We start from the raw sequence: 20100 nt of genomic DNA, 5'->3' as shown, positions 1-20100 counted from the left end.
ATTGTAGAAGTAGACTTACTTTTTGTATTTAATACCTCTTCTTTCTGGAGCTGCTTGTACTTGTGAGCGACTCTTATGCATAATAGAAATGCAGTGTGAGGGGCAAAAGCAGGAACAACAGCTATGCACTGTAAATGGGTGTGATATATTTTGTACAATTACATGGAATTTTCTATGAATTAAATTAAAGAAAAATACTCACTGTTGTCTGTCACCTGGTTCTCTCATTTTGCTGAAGCTCCACTCATAGCTGTAAATGCAGTGCTCCAGTCTGGAGTTGGTTCCAATTTCTCTGGCCAGCTTTGAGCTTAAAAACTACAGCAGAGGGAGGCTGAAACCAGACTGGTTTATGTTTGATTGTATTTTGGATTTTTGTAAACAGTCTTAATGCATCAAGCTAAATTGGCAGGCTTTCCTAATCCTCTGGGAAAACTGGGAGTTTGAAACCCAGTGGATAAATGAAAAAAATTGTTCTAAGCCCCAGATTTGGCTCCCTAAAGGGATGCTGTAAATTAGTTAAACCTAGAAATGTGGTTTAATTCAAGTAAATGAAAAAGCATTTTCATGAGAACCTTATAATTTTGAAGAAAAAAGAGTTTGGTTTCTTTATTCTGAGTTGAGACACAAAAGCAAGAAAATGGCTGTTGACAAGAAATTTGTATTTGCTGTCCAAACAAAGAGGTAATGATTTCACCACTTTTTATGGTTTTTAATGAAATGATGACATAAGGGTACTAGAAATTGTTTTAAAATGCTTAAATTATTCAGTAGCTGAGGTAAGCAAGCCTGTACATTCATGACTAATTTTAACAATTCCATATACACATAAGATGAATGTTAGACCTACTTGTTTCCTTACAGTTTGCTATATGTTACTTTTTTTTTTCTTTTTTGAGAAGAAAAGAAAAATGTTGCTTTTGTGTCAAAGTTCTGATGAGCTTTGTGCCCATCAGTGTAGAAAAGAACAGCAGTAGGGTGGGCTTGAGTTTGTTTCTGTCCCCCTTTTTCTTGGTCACAAGCAGACCATGCCATTTCCTTGAGGTGTTTCCTGCTCTGTGTGCATTACATGGATCTTTTAGAACTCAAGATTTGCATTACAACTGGTAGGGCTTGGGAGTTGTTTGGATGCAGTTTGATTGAATGGAATTTCGGAAGAGCATTTCTAAAAATATGCTTTTTTGTGTTTCCAAAGAGAGGTGTGGAAAGGAGGAACCTCCAGAGGTAAGAAGCAGAAATTAAACTCTATCAGCTGCAGCATTCAGAGACGTGGCAATACTCATGTCTGCGTAGTATCACTTAGCTTCTTTAAACAAGAGCTCTAACAAGGAGGTAATTACAACTTTGTTTAACTATGAAATTCTGCATTGAACTGCTATCCCCTCCTCTTCCAGAGTGTGCTGTGCAAATGCCATCAGAGAGACCTGGCAGGAAATCAGTGGTTTGTGTGGCTGTGGTGCTTGCTTTCTGAATTCTAAACATGTCCATTAAAACCATGAGGCAAGAGGGACAATAACAGGCAGTACAAACTCCATTTTTGTTCCTTTTAAATTATTTTAATTTATTTTTTTATATTCTTTCATAGGATAACCATGAAGCAGCACTGAATCCATCTGCATGTCTATTTTCTAAGCATTTAATGATGGCATTTTTCCATGAAAATTATATGCTATATTGAAGAAAGATGACATGTTGGCAGTGCTGTTCTCCAAATCTGGATTTTTTTTCTGTATTTTCTATAATCTGCAACTATAGTATTTTCTGAAAGGTGGTTGGAGGACTGAAGTGTTGGTTATAAACAAAGAGTTGGGTGATTTCAGATATTTTCAAAGGAGCTGTAAAAATAGAAATTGCTTCTCTTCCTCTTAAGCATAGAGAAAAGTGGGTCTTAGGCATAGTTGTAGAAAACAGTAAACAATTCAGATTCTTGTAAAACACTTTTTTCTTTCCCCTGAACACTTTATTTGGCTTATTAGTGGTCCATTAGAAATTATATTCCAGCATGGCACTATTCCTGTGCTGTTTGCTAGAATAACTAATCAGAATCATTGGTACAAACTCTAAATAGGAAGAAACAATTGCTGACCCCCAACTGCTGTATAGCTTTGGGTGGCATTTCCAAAATCTATCCAGCATATTAGGCAGTAATGGTGTTACAAACTGGTGTATATTTTTAGGATTCAATTGGAAAATTATCAAAGTGTGTAGATAATTTCTGTGTGAGATTGACATTATGCCTCAAGCTTTTGCCTGCTAGCTGGTTTAGGTGCAAAGAAAACAAAAGTTGGCAATTTTCAAGTTTGTAAACTTTGAAGTTTAGAACCACCCTAGCCAAGAACTGAAAAACAATCCCACTTTATTCAATGTGGACAAATACAGACTCAAAATTATTGTTTAATCACAAAATGGTTTGGCTTGGAAGGGACCTTAAAGATCATCTAGTTCCAACCCCCTGCTGTGGGCAGGGACACCTTCCATTTCGACCAGGTTGCTCCAAGCATCATCTAAAGACAAATTTGATTCTGAAATAGACTTCCATTTTTCATTTTCAGATGCCAAACCTTTAGATGTTAATAGTTGTCAGTTATTTAAACTCTGGAGGGATTCAAGCTGTGGGCATCAGGTTGGTGAATGTTATCAAATCTTTGATCTTTATGTACTGCAGAATGGTTTATTATGGATTAAATGTCATGGCGGGCATTAGCAAATGCAGGAAATACTTATTTGGAGGAATCTTATATTGCTTTTTCATTAGGGTATTTTGTCAGTGAGCTGATGGGGTATTGTGTGGGACTCTAATCTGGCATCCTACTTACTGAACTGGAGATAGAAGACCAGTGTTTCTTTATATCAAGTCATGAGTTTTGAACAGATATTTGGTAATTCATTTTGTGCGTGTGTGCCAGGCTTGTGGCTCTGCTGCAGGAATGTTTGTATGTGTGTATAGTATTCTACTTGTAGAGAAATATGAGGTTGGGAGAGCATTTTACTTGACTTTTAGTACTCAAATTAAAGTCATCCTCCACCTCAGAAACAAAGAGTGTAAGCTGTTTACTACTAGATTTAGGTATTTGAAGCATTGTTAGAGTGGAGATTTTATCTTGTTTCCCTCTCTGCCTGTCAGTTCAGTTATTGCCTAGCTAAATAATACAGGTTTTTGTGTAGAGATTCTTGCTAACATGCTTTTAATTATCGGCATTTACTTTATTATTTGCAGTAGAAATCTCAATTTCCTGCTCCTATAGCTACAGCAGCTTTACCAGCAATAGGGCTCTAACTTGGCTGCTGGTTTTTGTGAATGAATGGCAACATTACTCTTTGTTTTCTATAGATCACTAAGGGAGATTTTTTTCCAAAGCTATAGATAGAATGACAGAGAATTACAGGAAAGTGAAAGAAAATTAACAAGAAAGCTTGCATAGACTGTTTGCAGCCTAAATTATATTTGTCAGTTCATGAAGATTTGTGTTTGATAAGATCACTTACATCTGCCTTTCAGCCTTTAATTGAAGTTAATTTGAACAGATAAAATTTTAGTAGTCTTTATTTTAGTTTCCAGAACTAATTGGGTAATTTCCAGACTGTGGTGTCTGTATATGTATATACATAGTAACACACCCACTGACATCCCCTTACCCTCTCCCCTAGTTTTATTTAAAGGATTCATTGTCTGGCCAGCTTTTCAGTGAAGGAACTTTTCCCAATATCAAATCCAAACCTGTCCTGATGCAATTTCCTGTGTTGTATCACTTGTTTACTGGGAGACTTACCCTCACCTTATATATAACATATCTCTTATGTAATGTAGCCCTATCTGGACTTATTTTTTGTGTGTGTGATTAATGTACCTTTTGGTTTCCTGTCAGTATTACTGGATTTTGATTATCTTAAGCATAGCAGTGTGTATTTGGTTTTGAAAACCTTTAGGCTAACTTTGAGGTAGCTTTTTTTTTTTTTCTTGCTCTTTGCCATGTTGCTTTTTACAGAGTCTGTTGCATACAGCGTATGGGTTAAAACTCAAAATGCCTTCAAAGTTAAACTAATTAGCAGGGAAATCTTTACTAGAAAAAACTGACTTGCCTAAGATGAACAAGAAGCTGCATTTTGGCAAACAGCTCTTCCGTTCTATCATATGATCTTTGGGTATGTATTTTTAGAAGAAAAATGGGTAGGGTTGATCTCATCTAAGAGTTGCCTGTTAGCTCTTAACTCCAGTTTTCTTCATCTGCTTTACTCTGGGATGTTACTGACCCTTGTGTTGCAGTACTGGCTTAACAGTCTTGGGTACTGGTTCCTGCCTTTGATCTGCATCTTTCTTTATTGAGAAATAGGGGTGCAAAACAGCCATTTCATAGTGATTTTCATCTGTCTCCTCAGCTTTAATGTGTGTGTGCTAACATTCTCCTTTCTCTGTCGTGCACAGTTCATGTTGTGTCCTGTGTTCTCCTCCAGGCTGCACAGAAGGAGCTGCTTGGTGGCCTTGAGCCAGCCACAGGCACTGTCACGCTGGGGAGCAGAGCCAGACCCCCACTGGGATTTGGGGTAACCTCTCTGGTTACCCCATGGGGTAGCCCATGGCAAGACCTTTGAGATGGAAACCATCTCTGCTTCTCTTTGCTGATTCCCCTGTAGATGTGGTCCTAATGATGTGCAGGGAAGCTGGGTGGTGTGACAGCAGAGACTTCCATATGGCTCTACAAAATAGGGGTAATGCTAATAATTACATATCACATACAGTTTGGACTTCCTGTGAGCAAGCAGTTTTTGTAGCAGGGACAGGAAAGGAAACTGTCTGTCCCTGGAAGGAAAGCCTCTGATTGGAGCCACCCTGGTGAACTCCCGGGGGGTTTGGTGGGGATGCTGACAAGCTGCAGCTGCTGGAGGGATGCTCTGCAGAGCAGCTCGTGTTTGTTCCTGGTGTGTTAGACTGCTGTGACCTGTGCTCCTCACGATGAGTACCTAGATTGTCCAGTGCTCTGTAACTTTGTAAAACCACCCCTCCAGTACCCCCTGTGTAGAACATCGCTCTGTTGTTATTGTTTGGGGTTTTTTTAAACTTTTATTCCATGTGGAATATGATTTTGTGTTTTTCACTGAATGCCATTTAACTTCAAGTTTTTGGAAAGCTCTTGAGGTTGTTTACTGCACGCTTGCCATGTTCACCATGCTTGCCATGGGCTACTTTTATGTCACGTCACCCTTTTGCTAACCTGTGCTCCCCTGAGATGCTGACTTCTAGCGATTTCAGCATTATAGAAGCAATTTTCTGTCTCTTGGAAACAGATGTTAAAATAGGTTTTAGTCATTTACCTCTTGGGCTATGTGAACCATTTGTATTCTTGGAATGGAAAACTCAATCACATTGGTGCTTTGATAACTTCATGTCTTTCTGGGCCTCTTCCAGGGATATTGAAGCAGGAAGGTGTTGCTGCTTGTTGCACCATACTGGCTGCTCAAACCAACAAAATTCTATTCCTTGGTTTTCTTCTACAAGAACCATCCCTCTTATTTAGTGAGATAATGGCTGCCATATGGTTTTCTTCATTATCCTCTTCTCTTCTAATTTTTCATTTGTGCTTATGTACTAAAAGCTTCGGGGGACCATCTTCCATGCTAGTAAAACACTGAAAGTTGGTAAGTTTCTGCATTTAGAAACTTGTTAGAGCTACACTTTTTCAACATACAGCAAATAATCATAAAGGCATTTTTATTAGTTTTTTATACTCTGAAGTACATTCCACTTATTTGTTAATCATTATTGGTTTCATTGTTTTGTTTGACGTAACCCATTTTCCCAAGGATTTTATTGTAGCAATTACACATATGCAACGTGAAACTTAGAAGGAAGTGCCGCATCAGATCACTGGAGATTCTCTGCTGCTTTTACAGCTAAATTTTGTTTTGTGGTGTTAAAGTTAATGATTTCTTGCTGTGCACACTGTTTCACATGAATAGTTGCATCTGCTTTCACATGAATATGTTGTATCTGCTTATTACTGAGAGTATTTTTTCAAACCCACATGGCGTCAATATAATTTATAGGAAACTTACCTTTGGTTTTGTAATTGAACACACAGGGTTGTATTTAGGTGCTTTCTAGTGCTGCCTCTTTTATTGCTCTAAAAAGTGACTTGTAGAAGTCATATAGAGTAGTTATAATTACCAAGAGGTATTGAAGCTCTTCTATTACAAATTGTGATTTTTTTTTTACCATGTGTGGTGTTCTGCTCCCATTTTACATTTCACTTTTCTACTCCTTTTTGAGTAAGCTGCATACCGAGCAGTTTGTCTACTTTCTACCTACCATAAAACCCCCTCAGATTTAGTTTTGAGGCAATAATTTGTAGTCCTTTAGTAGGTCAGCGTTCCTGTTTGTATAAAAACATTTCTGAAGGTGTCAGCAAGAGAAAACCAGATGGAGTCAAGCTCTGGTGGTGCTCTCACTGCATTCGCTGCTTGGAGGATGGACAACGCACTGCTGCATGTGAGAGTCATCAGCATGGTACCTTGCTGTGCTGGGGGAAGAGCTGGTCCCATCCCATGGCTCAAGCCAGGAGGTGATGGAGCTGTGTTGGAGGACTGCAGGGGGCTGGTGAGAGACAGCTGTGGCAGTAGAGGACAGCAGACTTCTGAGTGTGACTTATTTTTTTTTTTAAGCTTGCTTTTATAACCCCTATTCAGGTGACTACTGAGTACTGGTGGCTGTATTTGAGGGAAGTAGGGTGAGGAAAACAAAAGGTGAGCACTTGAAGCCCAAGTGATTTCTTGTATAAAAAGTTTAGGGTTAGCTGTATGCCCATCAACATGATAATGAGTGTGTTTCTGCAGAAAAACAGCTAATTCCTGATCTGAATTTCCAGGCTAGATGGTTTATCTCATGGTAATGTCCAGGGTGACAGCAATAACTCTATTCATGTAGTCATGTTGGAGAAACCCTTGAGTCTTGCTGAAGAGCTTTGGGATGCTGAGTGTTGCAGGCTGTGCTTTGCTGTCCCCAGGGGCAAGGGGCTGCAGCAGTGCCACGCCTGCCTTTGACTGTGGTGGGTCACTGCTGTGTGTGGGAGGTCACTGGCAGGATGGATTTGTCATCCTCTCTGGAGGATGTGGGGAAGCGAGTGGGCAGATAGTGGTCTGAAAGCTTGGTTTGGAAACTGTAAAGGTAACACTGTGCAAAGAAATGAAAGAAGGTACCTGGTGGTGTGTGCTGCCCAGCAGGGCCAGCCTGTGGTCTGGTTCCCCTTTGCAAAGACCCGTCTGACCCCGTTGTGGAGCTCCTGGCTGCCAGCTTGGTGGGGAGGTGGTTCACTGCACAGCCCAGAGGTGAAAATACCTCCTTGAAGTGTGGCTGCTGGACAGATGCTGTGAGGGAGGCAGAACAGCTTGGTGTGCTGGCAGAGCAGTGGAGGAGACAGCTGGATGCTGTTGAACATCCCAGTACTCTCCAAATCCCAGCCACTTTCTTCTCTCTCTGCTGCTTTTCCTCCACTTCTTCCTGGCCTTCTCCTGCCATTCTCAAAAACAGTGTGTGAAAAGAGAGAAAGGATTTTCTTTTTCAAAGCCTTCTTGGGAAAGCCTGATGTTCCACGTCCACCTATGTCATTGTGTCTTCTTAAAAATCAAATATAAATGAACATAGTATTGTTTTCTTCACTAAGCCAGCCCCAAACTTGATCTAATTATCCCATTTAATTATCATTGTTTGTCTTACTGTCCTTATTAAGGCAGTTATGAATATGTTCCAGATGAGAAAAGTGTTTTAATTTCATTTTACTGTTGCTGTATGCTAAATGGAAAAATAAGCCTGCCTAATTCCCTTAGAATATATATTTTATGGGAAACATATATTCCCTTAGAATGTAGATTTTATGGAAATATCTGAAGTTAAGGAGTCAATAATTTTAACCTAATACTTCATTCATAAGACTTGATTTTGAGTTTCATATTCTAAAGCTAGTGTGTTGTGGAGCAGGTAATCATAGGAAAGGCAAATAACTATCACATTACAAAACTTTTCTACATTAAAAATATGACCATATGTGCCTCTGAATAATTCCAGATGGAAGGCTGCTGGTTTATAATTTGCTTTATATTACATTTCTTCAGAATTCTTTGCTTCCTTTTTTTTTTCTTTTGTTATTGTTACAAATCCAGGGATATATTACAAGCAGAAAAAATAAAGAGTGCAAAATAATAGTTTATCCCAGCAGACTTTTAGGTTGGACGTTATGAAAAATTTCTTCACAGAAGGGGTTGTAAAGCATTGGAATAGGCTGCCCAAGGGAGTGGTGGAGTCACCTTCCCTGGGAATGTTCAAAAAACAGTGTGGCACTTGAGGACATGGTTTAGTGGTGAACATGGTGGCGAGTTGATGGTCAGACTTGATCAGCTTAAATGTCATTTCCAACCCTGAGGATTCCATTTCACTTACTAGGTGTGTAAATCCCATTCCCCAATGTTTTGGTTGTATACTTGAGCTAACAGGGGCGTCAGGTTTGGATTGATCATACAGACTTTTTCATATGTTATCATGTAGTCCCTAAGTGATCCTATTCTAGGGTACAATTCTTTTTTAATATATATTTTAGGAAGCATATTCAGATGCTTACTGAGGGAGTTCCCAGAGTGAATGTGAATGTGAAACCTTTCAAAGTAAAAGGGAAGAACTTGAGAAAGTTGCAAACCTCTGAAAACATGAAAAAAATACTATAATAAAAGTGGTTTTGCAACCTTGGCTCTGTTTGCTGAGAGTAGTGCAGCATGGAAGTCCTTTTGAAAGACACATACTCTTGAAGCTTGTCAGCTTATTCTGTTTCATGAAACCACTTTTAACAGCTTTGTGTTACAAAAAGAACCTTAGAAATACACATAAGCTTGGTTCATTTTGTCAAAGGCAGTGGTTAAATATTTAGTCTCAGTAATTGCATTTGCACTTTCACGGCAAGGTTAGAAAAATGAAATTTTGGGTTATAGTTAATGAAGTTGTAATTGTTTTTATGTGTGAGGTCACCTGGGGCTCCTTTCAGGAGTGGGTTGTAGTAATCCTCTTACCCTCCTGCTCTGGGCAACTTGATGGTTCTTGATCCCCACATGGAACACCTGAATTGCAATTCTGGTCTTTATTAGTCCTTGCTTGCTTACTCTTTATGACAGAGCACTATCAAGTTCATTCAGGATGACAATTTCAATTTTTACTATTTGTGTCTATCTATGGCATTTTCCTTACATCTTTTTATTTACTAATTTCTCACACAGTTTTAACAGTATTTCCTAAGTCTCTATTATAGGAAACAGTAACTATGCCCATGTCAATAGATACTTTATGTTTAGTTCCACTTAAAACATCACTTGGGTCCATGTGCAATGTGTTAATAACACAGGTGATGAGCTTGGCATAAAAAGTGCCTGTTCCAAGTTGCTTTTTCATCTATATCCTCCTTGTTTTTATTTCTTTATTTCCCCACAATCAAATTTCAGGGCTTTAAAATAGGCTATGTACTGTTCCAGGCTGTCCTTCTGCCATACTTACTTAATGGCAGAGGAAAGTATGGGGTTTAATTTTGGCCATGACAAACACAAAGTCAGAATATCTGGAAAACTTATTTCCATGTCTGGAAACCTTATCCTTATTTTACTACTTCTTGGGGCTAAATATTGATTAAATTGCTAATTATTCAGGAGTCACGTGGAATACAAAATGCTTCAGAGCCTTATGGTTATAAGCCTTAAGAAGCTTGCCCCAATGCCTTTCAATGGACCATATAATTAAAGAGGAGTTCTTCATGTGCTTTGCTGAGGTATTAACTGCTTGTGCCTGCAAAATGGGGATTTTCTTTTTGTCATGCAGGCAGAGTGAGTTCTGTGGTATGTGCTTTTTACAGTAAGTGGAAATGTGTGTATTTTTTAAAAAATCAGATCAGTTTCAATGATCTTTAAAGAATGTGCAGCTTAAGAGAAATCATCTTGATTTCTCAAAAAGCATCATCTTTGTTGAAAAGTGCAAATTGAGTAAAATAGTTTCTGGAGTACAGAACCTCCTGTACAGTGCTATTTCTGAAATGCTGTTAGGAAAGAGGCCAGGATTAGAAGGGGAGCAAAATTTAGCAGTATGGAGGACTGGGATTGCTAATGGTAAGCTTTTTCTCATGCTTCTGTACCATTTTTATGGTCTTTCAGAGAAGGATATTGTGACATTGTTCCTAGGTTCAAGTACTTCTGTGGTCATCTTTTCTGTGGTTTAGACTTCTTTTGGTTTGAATTCTATACTTGTACATGATTTTATCACTTTTCTATGAAACCTTTGCCCTGGTCCTTTAGCATTTTAGATTAAAATTGTCCTTTGCAGCTGGAAATTCCCATTAACTGGCTTGTTTCTCACACAGAGGAAGTTTAAATGTATTCACAAGCTCATGTGTATAAAGAGGAGGCTGTTTCCTTGCAGTTGCTTTAAGGAAACAGGGGAGTTAAGGAGCTTTTGCAATATCAGGCTTGTTTGCTCAGTTGCTGTTATAACAACCCCCTCAGAATTGCTGCTTTGTAAATGATACCCTAGCTACTATTAATTATTCTTAATACTAAAATCAATTCTATTTGATGAGCATTTAACCTGGAAGACTTGTCTTGACATGCAAGGCCAATTAGCTTGCATGGTGTGGTGTTCTTTGCACGCATTTTTTATTTTTTAAATAAAATTTTTTATTTTTTAAATAAAAATGCCAGCTGGCATTTCTTAAGGTCTGTGATGATTCCTCTGCATGAGGGTTTCAGGAAGACACTGTCACCACACCCTCCAGCAGCTCCCTCTTCTCTGGGGACTCCTTTTCCTGGTATTTCCTATGGTGTCCCTGAGGTTCAGCCATTCAGAATTTGACTTGTTTTACCAGGTGACCAGTGAAAAACCTGTGAGAAAAATTCATGCAAGGGGGAAAAACCTGCCTATCTGTGCCTTTGCAAGGGATGGAAGGCTGGGGCGTGGGGTGTGCATGTGATATCTTGGAGTCAGTTATGACAGAAACTGTATTTTGGAGCAGAAGTGTGCAGATCACTCTATGGAAGATGGTGGGTGGGTGCATAATCAGCTTAAACATGGCTGAATTGGTTATTCAGTCTTCCAGCAGGAATTGCCTTTGTGTAGAAATCAGGAATGAAGAGCACAGGCTCACCTAGAAGTGATTTGCTGTGAGTATGAAGATGTAAGGTTTGAAAAAAAGGAGAGGGATCTAAGTGGGAGGTGTTTGCCTCCCCCAGCATGTCCTTTCACACAAGCTAATGGTGTTTTTTCAGGTGAAATGTGGGCTGGCACAAAACAGGAGACAGCATTGCATCTTGAAATAAACACTTAAATATTTAATTAAAAACAGATATGTGCGGGAGAGGATGCCTTAGGAACACAGGCAATTGCAATAACCAAAATGTGTTGAAAGAGAAGGTGATGCATTGCATAAAAATCCAGAGGACCGTTGAGTGTTAAAGCTCAGTGATATGGTTAACTTACTCATAGAGAAGTTCCTCAGCAGTACTCAAAAAACCATGTTATGGCTTTTGGCATGGATATCTTTATAAATGGATTCTTTCTGTATGGGTATGTTTGAAGTTTTTAGTGTGAGTGAAGAAGGAAATGGTAGGTGAATGTTCTTGGTTCTGCAAAACATTGATGATCCCTAGTAAAACCACTAACTAAGGGTTGTAACTGTTTAAAAATTCCCTATAGAGGTGTTCTCTGGTTAAAATGCTTAAATAGAAATATTTCAGATTTCTGTTTCTGTGACTGGATACATACTGGTTTCTCCAGAGCTTTTCAGTGGTCTAATGTGCTTACTTTAATTGTCTAAATTAGCAAATATCAAGTGATGTAGAGACGGCTGTGGGTTGAGAAAGTACAATTGTTTTGAAAACAATTGGTTTTTTGTTATTTTTAGAAGACATGTCTAAACTTCTTATTTGTATAACCTTCCCAATTTAATGAACTCTAGTACCAATATTAGATGCAACTGCATGCTTTGTTCAAATGTCTGAGTGGTTATTCAGTTTTTCCCCATTTTATAAATGAATTACCCAGATATATCTACTTAAATCCTGTATTTCTGATGCTACACTATCTTGAGATGTGGAGTCTCATTTGCTTGGGCTGCATTTTTGTAAGTGACACTTGACAAGCCAGCAGACAGGAGTTTAGAAACTGGTAAGTGTTGGCATCTTTAGTTACTGATCACATTGTGCCACACATGCCCTCACAATGGGTTTTTAGGTTTTCGTTTCCTCCCCTTGCATCTGTTCCTGCAGGGCTGATTCTTTGCTTCTTGGCTGATTTGCAGACACACTTTAGTTGAGTTATTTTTGTGTTGTATTTCTTTGCAATCAGGGAGCTAACAAGAACTGTTGCAGTGAATGTGTATTTGCACGTAGCTTCAGCTGTCAGTGTAGGTTGCTTTGCAACAATATAATGCAGGATAATTCAAACACATTTGAATGTACTCTTTTCATCAGAAGTCTCCAGAAGACTTAATGTTTGGGCCAGCAAAATAAGGAATCTTCTACTGAAATATTTCCCCCTTCTTTTCCATTCTCTGTAGGATTTTTTTTTCTTTTCTTTCTTTTCACATGTATGATTGCATAAATTGTACTCAGTTCAATAACTATTTGTACAGCTTGTGCAGGAACTCTTACAATACAGGCTGTTTCCAAATGACAGAGATGCATTCGTAGTAATAGTTGAGTGTCTGCAGTATGTCTCAACCTCTGTTTCTTTAATTAGGTATTAGTGCATAAATTATCCAGTATTTTAACTTCTGAAGTTATTTTCACCCAAGTCCATTCACCTCAGTCTTCATTATTTGCTTCTGGGCTTATTTGAAAATGCCCACAACTCTAACCAACATGGAGTGAACTTTTTTTGAAGGTGTAGTGCTGGATGGTTCTGTTTTTCGTTTTGTCTCCATTCTTCCCCACAGGCCATCAGTGAAAATTAAATTCTTCAAGATATTAATTTTTCAAGTGAAAATAGACTTTTCAGTGGGTAGATTAGAAATGTTTTTGTGACTACAGGAAGCAGGAAGATCAGTGTATGTGTAAGACACAGCTTATTACTGGCTTTTATCTTGTTGGGTTCTACTGGCACCTATGCTTTTCACCCAGTGTAGCTTCCTATTGTTCACCTAAATTATGGCCAGGTTCCAGCCTTCACATTAAATTTCAGTTAGACTTCTCAAGCTAACTTGAACTTTAGACACACAGTATCTTTATTATATTTATTTGCAAAAAAGTAATTGTTTCTTCTGTATGCTATGTGTGTAGAGTAGACTGGTTTCACATTCTTCAGAGAGGAGGCATATTCTGTCAGCTTCTGGCTTAAATGATCACATATTGAAACGAGTAATCCCTTGTCATGTTCTTAACTGACTCTCTGTCAGACTGTCCATCCACATAAAACAAAGTTATCACATCAGACTCTACTGAAGTTTTTTCAACCTATGCAACCAAAGCACAGCAGGCCAGATCCCCTCTCCTTGATGGGGTTCTGTTGATCAACATCAGCTGAATTTCTGACCTAACATGTGCAGTGGTCTCAATTCCCAAACACAGCCCTCCTGGCTCCGTGAGACGCCAGTGCCACATTTATATTGGATGAAAGTTTGTTGTATCAGCTGTGTTACAGAAATTCTGTTTTCCCCGGGCTGTTTGTTACAGACTGCTCATTGTGACTTTGGCTGGCTATCAGATGCTTCTATTTAAATAAACAAATTTCCTCTCCTAGTTTTTCTTTGAATTGTGACTTCAGAATAGGTCCTAGTGGCAGTAAAACGACAACCAGTATATCTAAAAATTTCCTTACCTTTTGTCCCAGATGATTTTTTGTCCTTCATGCCAGATGAGTGCCAACAGCATGTGTACTACCTGTGTTGCTGCTCAAAGGTGAGCCACAGAAAGGTATGATCTGCTATATTTAAGGTAGAAGTCTGTATGTACAGATATGTCAAAGCAACTGTGTGTTTGCATTTCTGGATTTTTTTTCCTTTTTTCCCCTTTTCCCATGAGTTTTGATGTAGCATTTTGGAGCATCTGGTGACAAGAATATGTCGAAAGAGAGTAGAGTAGTATCTTCTATTCTTGCATTTTGGCTGGCAGTGTGTTTTGGCTTGCTGATATATTACATTTGTAATCCTATACCATGCATGCTGTCCTAGAATAGATCATAGAATCACTGAAAAATGTAGGTTGGAACCACTGGAGGTCATCTGGTCCAACACCCTCCAGCTCCAGCAGTGATGGCTTCAAAAACACATAGCGTTACTCAGGGTCTTGCTCCAGTTGAGTTTTGAATATCTAGAAGTAAAAGAAAAGGTTACAACTCTGGGTACAAAGGAAAAAAATGGGTTGAGTGTGTTTAAAAGCTAAAACAGGTGGCTGAGATGGAATTTCCTTTGTTGCCCTTTCCTTTTGCACCTCTGAAGAGAGTGATTCACTTTTTTTCTGTAGTTTGCACTCCCCCAGGTAGTGAGGAATTGAATTGGCACCTGCTTTGACATTTCTCAGTCTCTGCTCTTGCATGATGTGCTGCAGCCTCCTTATCCCTGACTCTCTCCAGCTGGCCCATCTCCTCTCTACTGGAAGATACCAAACTGGTTGTGTGTCCAGCTGCCACCCAGATGGGAATAATAATTTTCTGCCAATGTGTTGCCTGCAATTCTGCTCAAACAATCCAGTGTGTGGGCAGCCTTGGCTGCTGCAAGGGTCCCTTGCTGACCCCTCCCAGTTTCTTCTCCTGGATTTTCAGCTTCTTTGTGCTGGTCATCCCAGCCTGAATGGCCATGTGGGATTTTCCTGTGCTGCTGCAAGTCCGTGTTTGTCTTGCTGAGACTTCTGTCAGGCCAGTTTTCTAGTTTGTTCTGATGCTGGGCAGCAGCAGCCCTATATACACCCCACCATTTCAGTCCTCCCCAAGGTTGATATCATGGATTCACAGAATTGTTCAGGCTGGAAAAGACCTCTGAGATCAAGTCCAGTCACTGATCCAGCACTGCCATGTCCACCACTAGACCGTGTCCCTTAGTGCTGCATCTGCTTGGCATTTAAATGTCTCCAGGGGTGGTGACTCAACCCAGAAGTAATACGAGCTGAATTTTTCCCTTAAACTGACTGCATTAGGGGTGGGATAATGATTACTCTTAAATAGAATGAGGGTGTTTCCATCCCATTGGCCAGATGAAGCAGGACTGAGCTGGGTATGGACCCATGAAGGGGGCACCATTGAGATCAGCCACCAGTAGGACCATTAGACCACAACCCCTGCATTTGAAGCCTGATGACCCAGCCAGTTTTTCATCCCATGCCTTAAAATAATCACATACCTTCTTCTCCCACCCAATCCCTACATTTGACCAATGCAGATTTAATAAGCAGGTTAGTGGAATGAAAATTGTTAATACTGTAGACTTCTAAAAGTGCATCATGTCATTTAAGAAGGAATTGGGAATTGTTGCAGAAAGCCAACAGTCCAGCAGGGGAATCTTTTTGTTTGTTTTTTTTTTTTTTTCAACCAGGAGGTTTTGTGAAAGTGCCACATTCAAAGTGATTTGAGCTGAAAAGAAACTAAAGGGAGAATTGCAGTTGGTTTAATTTACATTGTTTAAGCTTTATTGCACTGACTGTGTGTGGAGGCCATTTATAAGAAAAACAGCTGAGTTAGAGAGGTTTTAAGGCATTAAAACTGCAAAGTATCACGGGGGTTCAGCATATTGGAACTATTTTTAGATAATTTGTGCTTTAAAGTCTCTGAAATTTTAAAACTGTTAAATGTGCAACTTTTTTTGTGTCTGTTTTTTTTTTTTCATTTTCTTTACGCTTTGTGAGACTCTTTCCTGGATGTGATGGCAAAGTATTATTTAGAATTCATTTTGTAAACTGTTCTTGTTCTGAAAAGGAGCTTGTGTTTGGCTTGGATAAGCACAACCATCCTGAAACACTTGGGCTCATCTGAGCCTCGGGGTGCAGCTCTGGGCAGGGTTTGGCAGAGTCAGGGGTTCTGTTTCATAGGGCAGTGAGACAACTTGAGTGAGTGTTGGGAAGTCACAGCTGAACACATAAACTTGCTAAAATGGGGGAGAAAATGGGGATGGGAACAATGATGTCTGTGAGCTTTGTGGAGAATTTTCCTACCACGTCAGCATGAGGAATGGAGTTGCAAATAGGGGAGATTGCTTTGTGGGCAGAGGCAGGGCTTCCAGTTTTGCACAGCAAATTAAGGCAGGAATAATTCAGTCAAACACTCCTGTCATAAAGGGGGATTAGTTTGATATTCCTGTGTTGTGATTGCACAGATTTTATACCTCTTTTCCTGCTCTTCCTCCCTGACACTTCCCTCTCCATCCCCATGTCAGGCTCACCCAGCACCCACCACAGTCTGCTGTGTTCAAACAAGTACATTATTTAAAATATATGTCCATAGCTCTGCATTAGTGCATTAATTTTACTCATCTCACTCCATTGTTACTTACATGTTCTTTCCATTTCTTGTTTGTTTTGAACTTTTTGTACAACCAAAGGTGCATTTGCTTGCCTTTTGATTAAGCCAAGCAGCTTTGATTGTTAAAAAATACACAAAGTATGTTGACTTTGCTAGCGGACAAGTGTTTGGTAGATTTTTTAAATTTCACATCTATGAAAAGGAAGGTATCTTCTGTGAGGTCCCTTAATGAATGAATCTACATTTTCAGTATGCCATAAGTGACTTGTTTTAGCAAATGCAGTGGTCAGAATGTCACCTGCAAAAGAATGTGGTGGCAGCAGAGATCAGAACTAGTGTGCTGAAAATGAGCAAAAAATTGTTCTTGAAAATGTGCATGTGCTTGTTTTTGTCCTAAGTGTTGATACAATGTTTTTGAAGGTTATATAAAAATAGCCTTTTTAAAGAATTCAAGCAAAATAAAAACCTAAGAATTATTGGAATGAATGTGGAAAAAATGTATGAATTTATACAGCTGTTCATGGTGTTAGAGACATTGACTTGTCAAATGTAAAGGAGTACGTAAAGGAATAAATGCAAATGGAGGTGCATTGCCCTTTTATCTTTAAACACTTGAGTTTGCTGGAAGTATAGAAAATAATGATCAGTTGTTCAAGGTGCTGCGTGTATAGATTATTGCCAGCAGGAGGGCTTACAATAAAAATAATCCTTCAGTTTTGAGTAGAATTCATACCTATGTTCACCATAACTTGAGGAGTAGTCACTCTACTGAAAACAATCTGCTGTCAAATACAGGGAAAAACTTGCAATCTAGTTTAACCTAAAGGAAGATGTTTATCTTATTTTATTTTTTTCATTGTTGACAGTGGCAAGTGGGTGGAGTTTTTTGAGTGTTTGCTTTATTTGTTTATTTATTTGTTTTAAAAGCTTTATTTTGTTTTGTTTTTTTATTGTTTTGTTTTGTTTGGCTTTTGGTACTTTTTGGGAGGGCTCCCCCCCCCCCCCATGCTGCCTGAAATTCACCTTGCAGTAGCTGAATATGGATTCGAGCAGCAAGCTGTACCTGCTGGAAGGGGCTGCAAGTTCACCTTAAACTGCTTCAATGAGAGAGGACTTTTGTGTTGGGGAAACTTGGGGCAGGGTTTTGAGAGGGGAAAGCTCATGTGCACTTGGAAATTTCCCCTTCTGGTGCTGCAGGGAAGAATCATGTGCTCTATTTTCACTGTGTACAGTCACTGGAGATTTTGGTCTTTGTGGTGACCTAATCAAGATCATGTGGAATCCTAGAATTTCTGACACATGTCAGTAACTTCATTTTAGAGAAAAATACTAACTTTTAGGCAGTTCTGATGTTCATCTATGCACCTTAGGTTTGCAGTTATAAAAGGGTTTCTTGGTCTGTCAGTCTGATCGAAATTCAGCCATCAAATTAATTTTGGAGAGTATAATTTCTTTTCTGATAATTGCTAGTGATATAGTCATTACTGTGCAGCTGCATCACTTTGAGGAAGATTTGTATTGAGCTTTTGGTTAATTTGCCTTTCATGCTGTTAGAAATAAGTATAAAAAGCTTGTGATAAAAATCTGACCTTGGTCTGTGAGTTTGTTAGATGGAGTTAGTGGAGTAGAGACAAAGCATTTCAGCTTCAGTCCCCAAGATTTATCCAAGTGACATTGCAGTCACTTTCACCACAAAGCGAAAGAGAAATACAGAAGTACCCTCTCCTTTCTTCAGTGTTTTTTCCCCTGTAGATTTAAAGTGCTCACTAAAGTTTGAGCAGCTCTATGTGTGACTACCTATAAATGAAGTTCAGATTGCAAAGTAATATTTTGTAGCATCAGAAATGAAGAGCTGGAAATCTCCTTCTGTGATGCGCTGACATTTTCTCTGCCATCATCTCTTGCTTTATTCCATCCCTCTGCTCCCCTGGCTTGGCTGCTGCATTTTTGCATTTCCTCAGGTACAGGCAGGTACTTTAAACAAGCAGCTGGCAGGGACAAGCAGCTTTTTCCTCTTTGTTGGCAGGATTTGGTGAGGTCATGCGAGCGCTTGCTCCAGGAGCTGGGAAATTGCATTGCAGTCTGTTCCAGTTAGGTTTTTGTGAGTAATTGCAGGCTTCCCTTATCTCTATTGTCTTAAGGGTTTCTATTGTTAATTGATTGGGTTGCATGAAGCTGTGACAGCTGTGATAAGCCTTACCATTTTTACTTCCAGTTAAATATTTATAAAATGCGAATTTCACTGTTTGTGGCTCAAAAGTCAGATGAGAGCCTCTGAGTGTATTTGTTTAATTGTCTGTAGCCAAGTAGAATTAGCACGTACTGTACGGGCAGTGTAATTATCTTGTCTAGTAAGCATGCAGAATTATTCCTTACTAGAAGAATATTTTATTATTCCCTTGATGTCGCATGGGGCAGCAGTTGGATCCCCATGCTAAAAATAAGAAAGGAAGATGTGCATTTTGTGTATTGCATCAGCCTTCAGCAAGCTTAAAATAATGTACTGTGCAAGAACATGCCCTTCAGCTGATCACACCTCCTGCCATGTATGAACACAAATAATATTATTCAGCTTATAAAATAACTCATCAATTATTATTCATTGGTTAAATTCAGGAGGAATTTGGCTTGTTTGCATGGAAGAGAAGAAGTAGCATTAGCTTTAACTAAAATATAGTACTCTGATTTTGATCGATAAGCCATGAGTGCTGGTCAAATTAAGTGCTTTCTGGAAAGGTTGTTTTTGTCCATCTACATTCTTGGGTTTCTTTGCTTCCCAGGGAAGGGAACTGAAGAATGAATGTATCACGTGAAACGCTTTTTTTTTTTTTTTTTAATAGATATGTATTTTTTGTTGGTGCCTTTTTTTGTTTGTTTATTTGGTTTTTTTTACAAGTGAAATCATACATAGGTGTTTTGGAAAGTGAAAGCTTATTTTTATTGATTACTTTGGAAATTATGCAGTCTTATTACCTGTTTACTAGGCAGGACAAAAAAAATGGAATTTGGTACACAGTGGGGGAGAGATCACTGTGACACTGAAGTTTGCTGTTTAGGGAAGAGACACTTTGTAAAAAAGGTGTTTTTGTAACTTACCCAAATTGAACAGGTGGTTGCACTTGTTGATTGAATCAATGCTGACATACAGCTTCTAATATTTTTTTGTATTGGCAGTGGATAAGAATGAGCCAATTTCTTGGAAAGTCTCACTGAAATATTTTTAATTTTAACTTACTGTAGCAGTTCTAATCCAAAATCATAAATATCCTTAATTCTGTATACTAGAGGCAATCTCTTGATTGCAACTCTTGGAGAATGAGCAATAAATGCATCCCAAATACCAGTTAAGCATTACTGCTTGTACTTGCTCATAAGTTGACTAAACCACTGTAGTAATGTGTGTAATATCCTGTACTACAGAGGTGTATTTCTAGCATAGAGGTGCTCAGAAATAACTATTCATTCTTCTTTTCTCTTTTGCTGTAGAATAATATTTTTGTTCTCTGCTTTGGTGAGTTGTGTGTTGCCTCCATATAGTTAATACTTAGAGAGCACGAATGATTGTTCCAGTAGGCTAAGTAGCTATTGACCTAAATGTTTAAAGCTTATTTTGGAGGTGTGAGATGAAAGTATAACTTGCATAA

The 20100-nt window shown here is 38.9% G+C and overlaps 1 protein-coding gene across 2 annotated transcripts in view; it reads left to right on the top strand.

Annotated features, from left to right (window-relative positions):
- Nucleotides 1-20100, top strand: part of EML4 (EMAP like 4) — a 143559-nt gene that overhangs the window by 6771 nt on the left and 116688 nt on the right. Inside the window, exon 1 of one of the 2 annotated variants that reach the window (XM_085575973.1) lies at nucleotides 11419-11614. The exons of the other annotated variant lie outside the window; for it this stretch is intronic. Within the exon in view, the coding sequence (XP_085432099.1) occupies nucleotides 11557-11614 (58 nt within the window). The 5' untranslated portion in view covers nucleotides 11419-11556. Of the gene's footprint in view, nucleotides 1-11418; nucleotides 11615-20100 lie in introns of those variants that run through there. 2 annotated transcript variants of the gene reach the window in all.

Source organism: Lonchura striata, chromosome 3 (genome assembly GCF_050655825.1).
Source record: "Lonchura striata isolate lonStrDom1 chromosome 3, ASM5065582v1, whole genome shotgun sequence".
Taxonomy (NCBI): domain Eukaryota; kingdom Metazoa; phylum Chordata; class Aves; order Passeriformes; family Estrildidae; genus Lonchura; species Lonchura striata.
The sequence above is the reverse complement of the archived record's forward strand: the minus strand, read 5'-3'. Positions and strand labels throughout refer to the sequence as shown.